The sequence below is a fragment of the Teleopsis dalmanni genome, chromosome X (assembly GCF_002237135.1).
Source record: "Teleopsis dalmanni isolate 2A chromosome X, ASM223713v2, whole genome shotgun sequence".
In the NCBI taxonomy this organism is placed as follows: Eukaryota; Metazoa; Arthropoda; class Insecta; order Diptera; family Diopsidae; genus Teleopsis; species Teleopsis dalmanni.
This window is the reverse complement of record NC_051848.1, coordinates 19441698-19456030: the sequence shown is the minus strand read 5'-3', so window position 1 is coordinate 19456030 and position 14333 is coordinate 19441698. Positions and strand designations below refer to the sequence as shown.

General features: G+C 31.7%; 1 protein-coding gene across 1 annotated transcript in view; it reads left to right on the top strand.

Annotated features, from left to right (window-relative positions):
* The window catches only part of LOC119689677, a 41174-nt gene that overhangs the window by 18689 nt on the left and 8152 nt on the right, over positions 1-14333 (top strand). Inside the window, exon 2 of the mRNA XM_038104560.1 lies at positions 2905-3008. Within this exon, the coding sequence (XP_037960488.1) occupies positions 2907-3008 (102 nt within the window). The 5' untranslated portion in view covers positions 2905-2906. The remainder of the gene's footprint in view (positions 1-2904; positions 3009-14333) is intronic.

The following is a 14333-nucleotide window of genomic DNA, read 5'->3' as shown; positions in this document are numbered from 1 at the left end:
TTTTGGTATAGTTAATCAGACCGGCTCTTGTTTTATGGCTTTTTTCTATAAGACTTATTATTATTATTATTATTTCCATACTCCATTAGGAGCTTAAGGAGTCTACAAAACTTTTCCACTAGTTTCTATTTTGCGCTATTGCTCTCAAGTCGCTAAACGATTTGCCCGTCTTCTGCTTAACTGACTATAATACTTAAGGATTACACTTCATAATTTTATTAAATTCCTGCTCAATTAAGTAGATTTGTTGATCTATGTTTTTGAATTCATCATGTATGCCATAACATTTACGTTTTATACGTTTTATACGTTTTATATAGAAAATAATTATTTTACTTAATTTCACACAATATTTCTTTTCTTAGATTGTGATATTGTTTCGTTTTTTGCTACGATGGTTTTTATTATTGCTGTAATATATGTATAACTAAATGTATGCCCAAGTATGAATGCGAGTATCATATATTCTACGAAACTTTCAACACTATTGTCATTGTTTTTATTGTTCATGTATGTATACCTGCATGAGTCAATATGAATATAAGAAACCATTGAATTCGGCCCCCTTAAAATTGCTTATAAAGTCCAGATGACCATCTTTTATAATCGAATTCAACAAAAGACAAAGGTATAGTCAGAAGTTCACAAATTTCATTCATTGCTATTTTCGATTGATTAAATTTTAATTCGAGATATTTTAGAAAATATGGGTAAATATAATACTAGCATTTATTGTATTTTTAAACTTGTATTGTATTTGATTCTTTTAAAAAAGGTTTTTTTTTTGTACAAGGCATAAGAAAGCTTGGGATATCTAATGAACTGATTGATTGAGCAAAGTAGAATGCCAAACTTATGTATCATACCTCAATTATTATTAATAGAAGATTGAATAAAGATTATGCGCTATCATATCTTCAAGAACAACTATTCAACATTTAAAAAGGTGATAAAATATGCTAAAATAGAACTGTAAGTTGCAATATTTTTAAAGTTATCGTTAGTTGAATTCTTTACATACTTGTGCAAGATGGAAGCAAAGTTGCCATCAGTTGTTAGGCAGTAGTAGTGACTGAAGCAGATGAGGAAGATTTTTTAGTCAAATTTAATCGTATTATCACATTGAATCATAATTTATTTGAAAATATCAATTTTTCTGATAATGCTCTTTAAGTTAATATAAATTTGATTATTTTATGTTGTTTATTTTGCATATGAATGAGCTTTACGCTCTCATTTTTCTTTACTTCAATCTACTAGTTTTTTGATTTGTAATATAAGTGTGACTGACAATACATTTTTCTGGATTGAAAGTCGATCGAACATTTAAAGTTCAAAATTGCAGTGGTCATTTATTTTGAACACCAATGGACATCTATAGACAAGTTGTTTGTGATTTGTATGAGCATTGCAGACACATTTTAAAATCTTAACTCACAAAAACCAATATAAATGATTGATATAAAGATATAGTACGATCTAGCTAAAAATATTTTAGGCATTGTTTGAAAAAGCGTAGACTACTACTTTAGCTTGTAGAGTTTTAAAAGCTATATGTGTTCTTTTATTATTTTAGACAGTGGGTTCTTAAAAACCTACTAATGCAAAAAAAGGAAAACAGATATATTTTAAAGTATTAGCGGTAGCATTTGCGATACGAAGTCTTAAGCTAATCTATAACTTTATCGCTTATATATTATAAAATCGTTTAGAGTTGTGTCTAACCTCTGTTTTTTTTTCGTTATTAACTGTTGAATTTCAATTGAATCGAATAAAAATTATTTGTGGGTTAAAATCAGTTAATCGACAAACAAAATAGTGGCATGATAGACTTAATAATGCAAACAGTTAACATATTTCAGAATCGTATCTTTTTCTGCATATTGCTTTAGTAAATATTATTTTTATTTAAATTAAGTGAAACATTAAAAATGCTTCGCGTTCATTGCTCATTTCAATTTCATTTCAAAAATCTAATTAATATGTTTGATGTTGTTTTTGTTAATGATTGTGAAAGATAATGACATTGATGATAATCAATGTTGTTAAACACATTTTAATTAAATTCCAATTAGAAGGCATATTTTATATAGGCTGGTCAGAGAAAATACCAAAATATCGAACCCCCAAAACGTTTTATATTTCAAGTAAGAAACCATTAAACACAAGGATGCACTACTCAAAGGATGTTTTATATACGAGCTTGAACTTTGGGGTCATTTTAATTAGTTAAACAAAAGCGAACATTTTTTAGCTTGATTAATTTTTATTAATTGAGGAAGGGGGTTGTGTTCTGGTTAGGTACGAAGAATCAAATTAACAGTAAATAAAATTCAGTCGCCTTTTTTATTAGTAAAAACATTGTAAATTTGTCTAAATGCAAAGACCTTGAAGGGACTTGTCAAATTAATTTTTTTTTTTTTTGATTATAAATGCCAAAAAACGAAGAAAAATTAATAAAATTCGTTCATATTTAAATAATATTACGAAGAAAACATTATACCTAATGTATACGTAAAACAGTTCTTGCTTCATTAACATTAATTTCAACCAACCTAAAAAGTAGAAATTTAAAATAAAAATTTAAAATGAAGATAAAAAAAATGGAAAAGTGAAAAGCCGCATTTGTCAAATAAAATGTCCTTGATAGGACCAGCGCAGCAGTCTGGTTTTCGAAAGAATGGCGATTATAATCATTTATTTGATGCGGAAGCAATTAAAACAAATGTGTAAATTAATCATTTAAATTTTACTGTTCTGTCATTCTGCATACATTTCTTTTTAAATTGTAATAAATTTAATGTGCAAAAATTAAAAATTCTAATGATTTGCTTTGTACAAATGTCAAATATCAATCAAAATGAAACGATAGTAAATTAATATATCATACGTTTTTCCTTTTAGAAATGGAAATCATTCCAGAAGGAAGACATTTTCGTTTGGTGCAAGAATCTGAGCTACCTGGAATATTGGAGCATTTGGAAAAATATTTACCAGAGTCGTTAAAGGTATTTATACTAATAACATCACAGATACTTTTCTATATAATCTGAGAAGAACTGCTAAAACATCTTCGCTTATTGAACTATATTGTCAATGTAAAATATTCACCTCATCCATTCTTCCACCATTTTTCCACCTCATCTCCACAACAGCTTTAGTAGTTGTCATTTTGTATGGTATGTAATGCCTACTCTTGAGACATATCAGCCTACTGGACACTAACTAGATAACTCGTCCTTTGTGTAATGAAAGTAAAAATTGCATTTACTGGTTTGCGATAGACAAGTATAAATTTTTGTAAGTTGATCAGCGTGAAAGTTCACAATGATTAAACTCGATATCTCACAATAAGTAACTACTACTTGGCATATTTTAAGTAAAATAAAGTTGTTCACAATATCTGAATCTACTAAAATTCGTTGACAAATCATAATTTATCAATTAAGATTTTGCTTTGTTTCTAAAAAGTGATATAGTTGTGTCAGTTTTAAAACAAGCAAATATCTTTCCGCCAAAATATTCAATACATTAAAATCACAACCAAATTACATAGTAATTCTATAAAATTTATGTCAAGTCTGTTTTCAACACAATGAGAATCATAAATATAATATTTATAAAAAATGTTATAAAAAAAATAATTAGTGCTTGCATGTATCAGAATTACCATTAGAGAGATTGCGAAAAAAATTGGACTGTCGTGCGAAGCAGTTTGGACATAAAACAGAAGGCAACAAAATTTGTATCAAAACCGTTTTGGCTTAGTAACTGCACTTGGTGAATCGTAATATCACTGTCGCAATCATCCTATTCATTAAACATGTTACTCTGGGACTTTTTTTCATTAACTGAAATCGATAACTGATTTAGAGGACAACGTGATTAACAATAGATCCGATATAGGCAAACCATAGAAAGATGTTCAAACAGTGATTCTTAGAATGAAAATTAAAATGGTGTAATATCAAGGGCAAAGTGTTTTGAAGATAATCTAATGATCTCGAAGATTGCAGCACTTGAATCTCGCAACTCTTTGGTTATTGAAATATCTTGAATTTTCCCTGTATTACCTTATAGTGCAACTTTGAAAATTAACTACAGCGGAGAATAAAACTTTTGCTAATTATTTTCCTCTCTCTAGCATTCTTAATATTCTATTTCTCACTTATACTCAATTACAAGAATTTGCGAAAATACTCTGTGTTCCTCAGAATATGTTGCACTGTACTAAATTATCAACTAAATCATGAAATTATTCGAGATAATGTTGTTTTTCAACAAGAAATGGATGAGTGGGTCAACAAATTGTCAATTGGAAATGTGTCTCGGCTGAACAACTTGAAATCGATTCAGAAAATCGATCGGAAAAATGAAGCCAGTGTGATTACACCTCAGGGCTCAGGAAAATTGCATAAAAAATAAGGCAGTTACAATGAATCTTAAATGCAATAAAAAGTAAACTGAAATAAGCATAATATAATCATAATCATAAAGTATGATTGCAATTATGTTATTATAAATAAAAATATGTATTCATATTATTATTTAATAAACTTTATGTTAATGTCTTATTTGATTTAAAAATGTTATATGCACTAAAAAAATTGTACTCGATTATTGCAACACTCTCGAATTCTTTTAGTTGTAATCTCCGAGGTCGTACTGTACATATAAAATGCAATGGAACAACATACTCTTTAAAGTACGCCAATTATATATGTATATGTAGCTTGAAGTCTCTAGTTTTTTTTTGTATTTGAATAAAATTTACTTAAATTTACTTAAATAACAATATGTTTGGCATGAATTTCATCCGCATAGTCCTTTGACTAAAATTCAAAAGATCTATTGACTAGAATTTGTTAATATGCACAAGTAATAAATATTTTTCATTCTTTTAAAAAAATATTCGATTTTAATAATAGATTTTACTTTTCATTCTGTAATCGTTACTTGCAATTGCATGTTTTCTGTGTCATAACACCCCACCTTTCGACACTTGCACCATATTTATTTTATTGTTTTTTGTGACTTAAGCAACTTAACTCACTACGTTATTTTGCATTAAAATTTTTTTTTTTTCCAATTTTCCAACAATTACCCATGTAAAGCACAATATTAATATTGTTTCTACGATTGTGTAGTATACTATTCTATAAATCTACAGTTATTTTAATAATGTTCTAACCTAAAATATTTGGTGGCTTTTTTGTTTCTTTGGTTTTGCTTTTTAAGAACGCATCACGTGTATGGATTGCGCATTATGAAGTCGCGTGCTCCAAGGTTGCCTAGTATTCATTTACTTCCCTTCATTTATTTTTTTCTATTTAATATTCATACAAATTTATATTGACGTATGGACATACATCTATATACATATTGTATACCGGCAAATGCATAATCTATATATGTTTATGCATTCATATATTGGACCTTACTTTTTACTGTAAGTACAAAAGTACAAAAGGTTAAAATACTATAAGCGCCTATATTTATTTTCACTTTTATTCACATTTAAGGTTTGTTTACATACACCTGCTACACGTATAGACATTTGTATATATCCAATGTAATATGGTTATGTTATGGAATATATGCATAATTCAGTTAAGGTATTTTATGAATATCATATTCACTTACAGAAATATAAGCTGGACTAACTAGCAGTTTTAGGAATGTTACAACTTTAGATATTTTTAATATTGTATAAAAAATTGCATTTAATAAAATTGTTTGGATCTTTAAATTCAATTACACACACCATTTGATCAAAAAAGAACGAAAAATGTTAATTTTTAATAATTTTCTTTATTATCGCTTTCAAAGTACTCTCCTCCTGCGCCAATACATGCATGCCAACGCTTGATCCAATTTTCCATACAAGTTTTATAGGCCGCCGAAGGTATGGCCTTTAGTTCACGCAGCGAATTCTCTTTTATGGCAATGGCAATTTCAGTCGGGGGCGGGGGAAGAGGAAAAAGTCTCACGAGGCCATATCTGGAGAGTACGGTGCTTGGTTGATAATATTGGTGGAGTTTTTGGCCAAAAACTGCGACACAACCAACGCTGTGTAAGCCGGTGCGTTATCGTGGTGTAAAATCCATGAGTTTTCCTTCCATAAATCTGGCCTCTTTTTACGAATGGCCTCACGCAAACGACGCATAACGGTCAAATAATACTTCTTATTGATCGTTTGACCATTTGACCGTCCGGAAGGAATTCATAGTGCACCACACCACGAATATCGAAGAAAACAGTTAACATAACCTCGGTTTTGGACCGACTTTGGCGTTCTCTTTTCGGTTTCGGCTTACCTTCGAAGCACCATTCGGTCGATTGTTGTTTGGTGGGCATGTCAAATTCATAGAGTCATGTCTCATCACCAATTATTCACCGTTCGATGAATGTGGGGTGACTATCTGCGTTGGAAATCATCTTTTTGGCCACATCACAACGACGCTTTTTTCAATGAAATTCAGCTAAAAATCGCCACACGAAAATTTTTCGACTTTTCGAAAACTAATCGTTTTTATTCATCAACATAGTCCCCTTTTAGGGAGATACAATCATTCCAACGCTTCTGCAATCTTTCGATACCGCCTTTGTAAAACGATTTTTCTTTGCCTTCAAAATAGGCGTTAGTTTCGGCGATTACTTTATCATTTGAGCCAAATCTCTTACCACGGAGCATCTTTTTGAGGTCTGCGAAGAGTCGGTAGTCGCTGGGGGCCAGATCTGGAGAATACGGTGGGTGCGGCAGCACTATACTAGTAACTTCAAAAGACATTTCAGTTACACATCACAATACACTATGTTTAACACTCAACATCTAATTTAATTTCACTCACTGTGAGAATTTTAATATAATCCAAAATAAAATAGATTAATTTTATTTAATATATATATTATATTAAAATAACTCACAAGTACTACACCGCATCTGCATCGGTAACACACGGAATGCATCTGAAATTATTATTACAATTAACAAAAAAAAAAATAAAGAAATGTATTTAAATAAGTGAAGAATAAGTGAAGGTGTGTATAACACCTTATTTATTCACTATTTATATATTTAATTTTTGTTTATTTTATTAATTGTTTTATTAATATATATATATATATATATATATATATTATATATATAATTTAAGAAATAGCTGCGTTCAGCAACATGATCCGCTCAATGATCTGAATCATCTTTGCTGAAACGATACGGATCACGTTTGAAAATAATTGGCAACGCATGAAATACGACAGTTGGGTTTGTGTACAAAATTTTTTGATTTTTGTGAATAATTTTGGCGCTAAAAAAATAAGTGAGAAAATTTTGAATACAAAAAATCTAAAAAATGGAAAATAAATAAAATCTGTTGAAATGTCTAAAGTATGAAATGTAAGTTTTTATTTAGTATTTACTTAAAAACTTCAATTTAATTCTATAGTAAATAAATGGAAATTGCAGATTTTATTAGAATTATCGAGCAAAACTGACTCCTCTATTTTCTTTTTAAACACTAGTCCAAGTGTATTAAGCGCAAGGGATGAAGTGCATCAGCATGGATATAGTGGAAATTTTATGGAAACGATCAATAATTCTTCCGTTAAAGATTATTTGATTGGTATTTGCGCATAAAAAATACAATTGCTATATATTAATTATGTTTCATATTTTAATAAATTTGTTAATAAAATCCAATCAGCAAATACAAAATAACCGTGGTGGTCACAACTGAACGAGAGCAATGAAGGAAATTTACATATTTTTGTGGTATATGGCAAATATAAATACTTTTCGCGAATTTGATATTTGTTTTGGCATATCAAAAGCTTCTGTATGGAGAATAATTGAAAGAACTAGTGATTAGCTTATAATTAGGCTTATTTCAAAAGGAAGCATAAATATAGCTTAAACTTGCAAGCAGTTTGGAATGGTTTTTTTATAAACGTGTATGTTGGAGAGCCTGTTTCCTTATGTATTGTTCTGTTTTAATTAAATAAATGTATTCAATTTAATGTTTATATATTCATTTCAAATTAATTGATTTTAACAAATTATCAAACAACACTTTTTTAACAATAATAAAACGTAAATAATTAAAGTAATAATTTTAATTAATTTTAATAATTTTAATTAATTTTAATAATTTTAATTTATAGTAATAGTAATAATTAAAGTATTACTTCAAACAAAGAAATAAATAATAATGACATATTAAATAAATAAGTACATAAAATAAATAATAAATAAATAAAATCAATAGTAAATAAATATAAATGTAGATTTGTTTATAATTTTACTACATAAAATAAATAATAAATAAATAAAATCAATAATAAATAAATATAAATGTAGATTTGTTTAAAATTTTACTACACCATTGCATCGCATTGCCAACCTCATTTGCATTAAAATACGTTCCACTTTTATCTTTTACATACATTCCACATTGAACCAGAAAGTGAATCAGATCAATTGCTGGTTCACCCCATTGTTTTTGTTTTGCATGTAAAATTGAGCGGATCATGTTTGCTAAAACACAGCTAATGTATAATTATATATATGTATGTATAAGTACAATGAAGTAAATAGTAAAATCTTACAAAACACGCACTTCTGTATGCAGAAACATGGAAAGTGTTCTGTGGGTGGGTGACATTAGCTCCTAAACAATGTTTGCTAGCTGTATAGTCTGCGATTAAAGGAGTATTTCCGGAGCCAGAGCCGCTCTCGATAAGGCTTTGTCACTTGAGTGTTGTTATTTATTAAGTTGAAAAGGATTTATTATTTTGCAATCTGTTTATGGTATTGATTTTACTTTGGTTTTTTAGCTCAGAGTCAGCGTTCATTAGGTAACTGACCCAAAGCTGTACTTGACTTTTATGTTGGCACATTTTTTTGGAGTTTTGTTATTTTGCTATGAACGTTTTTATTAACAAATTCACTTGATTCACCGAGCAACTAAAAAGTTACACACAGCCATCAAATCATACAAAAATAATACCTTTAATAGTTTCCTGATGGGCCTCACGACAGACAAAAATAATAAATACTCTCTGTGGAAAGCTGCTAAATCATTTAACAGACCAATGCAGCAGTCTGCCCCAGTGAAAATAAATGGAACTCAGTGGGCTAAAACAAATACTCAAAAGGCGAACCTGTTTGCTGAACACCTAGAGAAAACCGTCAGTCCAAATGAAGGCCAAGACGTTATTGGGTCATGTACAAATTGGCCTTCCGTCACTATGGAAGAAGTGAGTAAACAAATCTTAAAAATGAAACTCAAAAAATCTCCTGGTTTTGACTTAATAACTTCTGAAGTTCTTCGGAACTTACCCAATAACTGCATCATCTACCTATGCGATTTAATCAATTCGTGCCTCCGTTTGAAACATGTACCCATTTTTTGGAAATTCGCTGAGGTAATTATGATACCCAAACCGGGGAAATCTCCCAATGACGTATCCTCATATAGGCCAATATCTCTATTGCCAACCTTATCGAAGCTTTTTGAAAAACTACTACTAGCGCGTTTATTACCAATAATCGAGAGAAGACGCTTAATTCCGGATCATCAATTCGGCTTCAGAAAAAACCACTCAACCATCGACCAAATACATGTAGTCGTAAATGCCATTGAATCGGCGATGCAAGAGAAGAAAGTGTGTTGTGCCGTGTTCTTAGATGTATCACAAGCTTTCGATAAGGTTTGGCATGAAGGATTACTTCATAAACTAAAATCATTATTGTCTATACAATACTGTAAGCTGCTATCATCGTATCTAAACGACAGGTACTTCAGTGTTAAATGTGAAGATGCACATTCAGCACTAAAAAAGATTAGCGCAGGCGTCCCGCAGGGGAGCATTCTTGGGCCGATTCTATATCTACTGTATACACACGACTTACCCTCTGCAAACCAACTAGTTACAGCAACATTTGCAGACGATACTGCGGTTCTAGCAATCGAAAACAATATAGAAGACGCGACGGCTAATCTGCAACACACAGTCAATCAAATTGCTTCATGGGCAAGAAAATGGAGAATCAAGCTAAATAAGGAAAAATCAGTATATATAGTCTTCTCATTGAGAAATTATAACCATATTCCAATTCATACCGATGCCACAAAAATTCCACACGCCAACGAAGCCAAATATCTGGGCATTACGCTTGACGCTAAGCTGCGCTGGAAAGAGCATGTTAAGAAAAAACGAGAAGAGCTTGACCTAAAACTAAACAAATTTTACCACCTCATTGGCAGGCGCTCTAAACTGGCAATCCACAACAAACTCATGGTCTATAAACAAATACTGAAGCCGGCTTGGAATTATGGCATACAATTCTGGGGTTGTGCCAGCAAAATGTAACTATCCAGCGCTTTCAAAATAAAGTACTACGATACATCGTAAATGCTCCATATTACATTAGAAACAGTGATCTCCACCGTGACCTTGACATACCAACAGTCGACGTCGTGGCAAAAAGGTGTGCCATTGCTCACAAACAGCGATTGAAAACACATGTCAACGTTATAGCATCCAGTCTTCTCCAGGTGGTTGCAATACCTAGTCGGCTAAAAAGGAAAACAGTGGCAGACTTAATGGACAGCGAGTAGCAAAATAGCTTCATTTTTTTTTTTACCTTAAATATTCAAATCAAATTGCTTATTAGTACCTTTTTTTTGTTATTTGTACTAGGTGCAATATTAAAACGATTTTTGTCTTATTTGAAGAATCGTTAATAAAAAACAAAAAAAAATTAACAAATTCACTTGATGTGTTTATATTAGAACCATATAAAAAACCAGGTGTAGAATAATTGAAATAATTAATTATATTTTTATTTGTTAAAATTTTTAAAGGATTCGAATTTACTGTGTGGTCTGTTCATTTTATTATAAAAATAATTATTAAAAGTATTTGTATAGAGTAATTGACTTTGTTAGTTAGAAACCAGTATCAACAATAGATCTGTTAAACCAATAAATTCATTTATGAGAATGAATTCAAATAATTAAGTTAACCTGTGACGATTATATTTAACAACAATGTCTACCGTTTCATATACCTTTTTCGCTGTAGCATTTTCATCCATTTTAACGACATGACCAAGCCATCGAAGCCGCTGAATGTGTCTGGCTTAAATCATTAAATCAGTATTAGGCGGATCTCACGATAGTTGACACAAAACGTCGGTTCGGCTTTTTTTGAAAAAAGGACAAAAACATATTCTGCAAATTGCCTGATGCATTATCTCCACAATATTCAGCATATCGCCACGGCCTTGAAAAATTTTGCAGGAACATAAACTTCGTTATGGCTAGGTGGTGGAATTTCAACACCATCATCTCCAAAAGCATTTTTCCAGAACAGAAGAGTTGTTTATTTAATCGGCTAGAGGGTTGGGCGGCTAAGACTTCGATTGTCTCTCGTGATCGCAGGAACGTGTGTTGTTGGTGGTACTAAGCCGTATCCATACATTGGTTGCGACAAGTTAGTAGTCTGAGTGGAATACGAAAGAAATGACGTCCAGAACAATTAAAGAAATTAAAGTTATCACGAAATGATAACTGTGGTTTCGAATTTATTGGTCGGGGATAGCCAGTTCAACTTATGAATTTTAAAGAGGGGGAATCTCGTGCTATATACTACCATGTTTCTCGCCGCAGTGAAATCAATCAGATTCAGACCGTTGTTGGAGGTTAATTAATGAAGACTAAATTTTCCAAACGTATGATCAAAGATTTCTTCTCTTCCGACCTTTGCGTTAAAATCCCTACGATCAATTTTAACTCCATTTTATATATGCTGCATTTTTTTTTCCTTGAGTCTCGCATAGAAGCTATCTTTGGTTAAGACATCCTTTTCTTCTGTCCAAACGAGCGCAAATTAGGGTATGTTAAAGAATTTTCCGTCAATGTGAATTGTAGTAAGCCTTTCGTTCACTGGTGTGAATCGTTGGACTGATTTTGACAGTTTTTTTTTTTTGCCAGTTTCTTGTCTTGCCTAATTTACGCCTTGTCTTGCCTTGGCAGATGTAGTGGTTCCACATTTTGCATTTTTAGAGCAGTATTGTCTTGCCCGTCGCATTTCCGTGATGATACCTTCCCTATAGAGAGTTCGCACAAACATTTGTAGATCATTGATCAAAAATTAATTGTTAAGTTTATATTTCTTTAAATGACTCTAAATGACCTTCAAGTTTAAACTTCGGGTCAGGATAATTAATTATGGACAGAAAAAGACATGTAAAAAGCGTTGTTTTTGCTGAAATTTTATGGAAAGTAGGTTTTTTTCGGTGGTTTTCTAATAGAAAATAACTTCTAATATTTTAGAAGTATTTTTTTTAAATTAAAACATGCGGCTTCAAAGTGGTTGACCAAAAAAAGGTTATATTCGGAGTGAAACGTATGTTTTATAGACTTGTTAAATTGAATCTGAATGACCCAAAGAACGACAACGAATAAATCGATATGTTGGTGGTTGCTTTGTCAGGTGGGATTAAAAGTCAAAACTACAATGAGAAAACCTCTGCTGATGAAACTACATAATAAAGGTTAGCTGGAGGGATGTCACATACATTGTGACCGAAAAGCTTCCGGAAATTTTAAATAAAACGCAAAATTCTTAATCTTCATCAATATTTATTTTATCTCCTTCAAAATATGCTCCATTAGAAGCGATACACAAATGCCAACGTTTCTTCCAATCATCAAAACATTTTTTATAGGCGCTTTCCGGTATGGCTTTGAGTTCCCTCTGCGAATTCTGTTTTACGTCTTCTATGGATTCAAAACGCGTTCCTCTGAGTGGTAATTTGAGGTTGGGAAACAGGAAAAAGTCACACGGTGCAAGATCAGGTGAATACGGTGGCTGTTCGATGGTATTTATTGAATGTTTGGCCTTAAAATCGTTGATAATGTTGAACAAATTGAGGTGAATCGGAACAAGCCGGGCGTTGACACGTCGCATACACAAATTGTCCACCAAAATCAAACGAGCCATCTCACGACCGATGCCTAGCTCTCGTGCTATCTCTCTAACACTCACATGAGGATTTTTGAACACGATTTCCTTTGCCTTTTCAATGTTTTCGTCGGTGGTAGAGGTCGAAGGTCGTCCAGAACGCGGCATGTCTTCGACGGTCGTACGACAGTCCTGAAAGGCTTTGTACCACTCATAAACTTGAGTTTTCGATAAAACTGATTCCCCATAAGCCTTTTGTAGCATTCGCAACGATTCTGCACACGAAATTTCGTTCGAAAAACAAAATTTGATGCAAACTCTTTGTTCAATATTTTTTTCCATTGTTTTTTTCGCAACGCACTACTGAGGTGAACTGGTTTCAACAGCTGCCGTAAACGAACTGTCCGACAGATCCGCTCATTTTTGGCATAGTAATTAAACAGTGTGCCAAATACATAAACTTAAAATATCGAAAAATATACAGCGCGCGAATTTTAAATGAGAACCTCCGAAAACTTTTCGGTCACAATGTATATAAATAATTGGATCTATATTTTTGAAAAAATGTTGTGTTCTTGGGTGAAAATAGTTTCCAGGTTTTTTTTTTTTTGTGGTCGTAAAACTGTTAGATGCCTTCCATCTGAGCAATATAATGTGGCTGCATATATATACAAGAACATTATGGTGGTGGAAAGGAGACAATTTGGAGAGGTTTATCTTGGGATGGGCAGACAGACTAACATATTGTAACTCGTCAATTAACTCTAATCAATACGTTGATATTCTAATAAGTTATTTGATACTATCGTTCCTGAAGGAATAGCGGCGACTGTGGGGATCAGTTCTTCAGCATGACAATGACCTGTCCGCAATCCTGATCTTAACTTTATTAAAAATATGTGAAAAATACATGAGCAGCCAGGTTGTAAAAATTACCACAAAACAATAAATGGAGTTAAAAAAATTTTTTTCAGAAAATTGACGAATACTTTTATTAATACTTTTCATCATTTGTATTGATCATTTTCTTGCGGAATTCAAAGCTGTCTTAAAGCTGAAGGCATTATTTTTGATGATGAAGTCGTTATAAATTTATGCGCAGTTGGTTTTTACTATATAAAATATATACTATGTCAATTTACCACAAGCTGTAGAAACAAAATAATTGGGCATACATCTGGATAGTAAACAAACCTGGAAACCACACACATTTAACAAGCGTAAAGCCTTGGGTCTCAAATTGCGAAACTTATTTTGGTTCCTCAGCTGAAATTCCAAACTGTCACTAGACAATAAGCTGCTTATATACAAAACTGTACTAAAATCTATATGGAGTTATGGAGCCCATTTATGGGGTACTG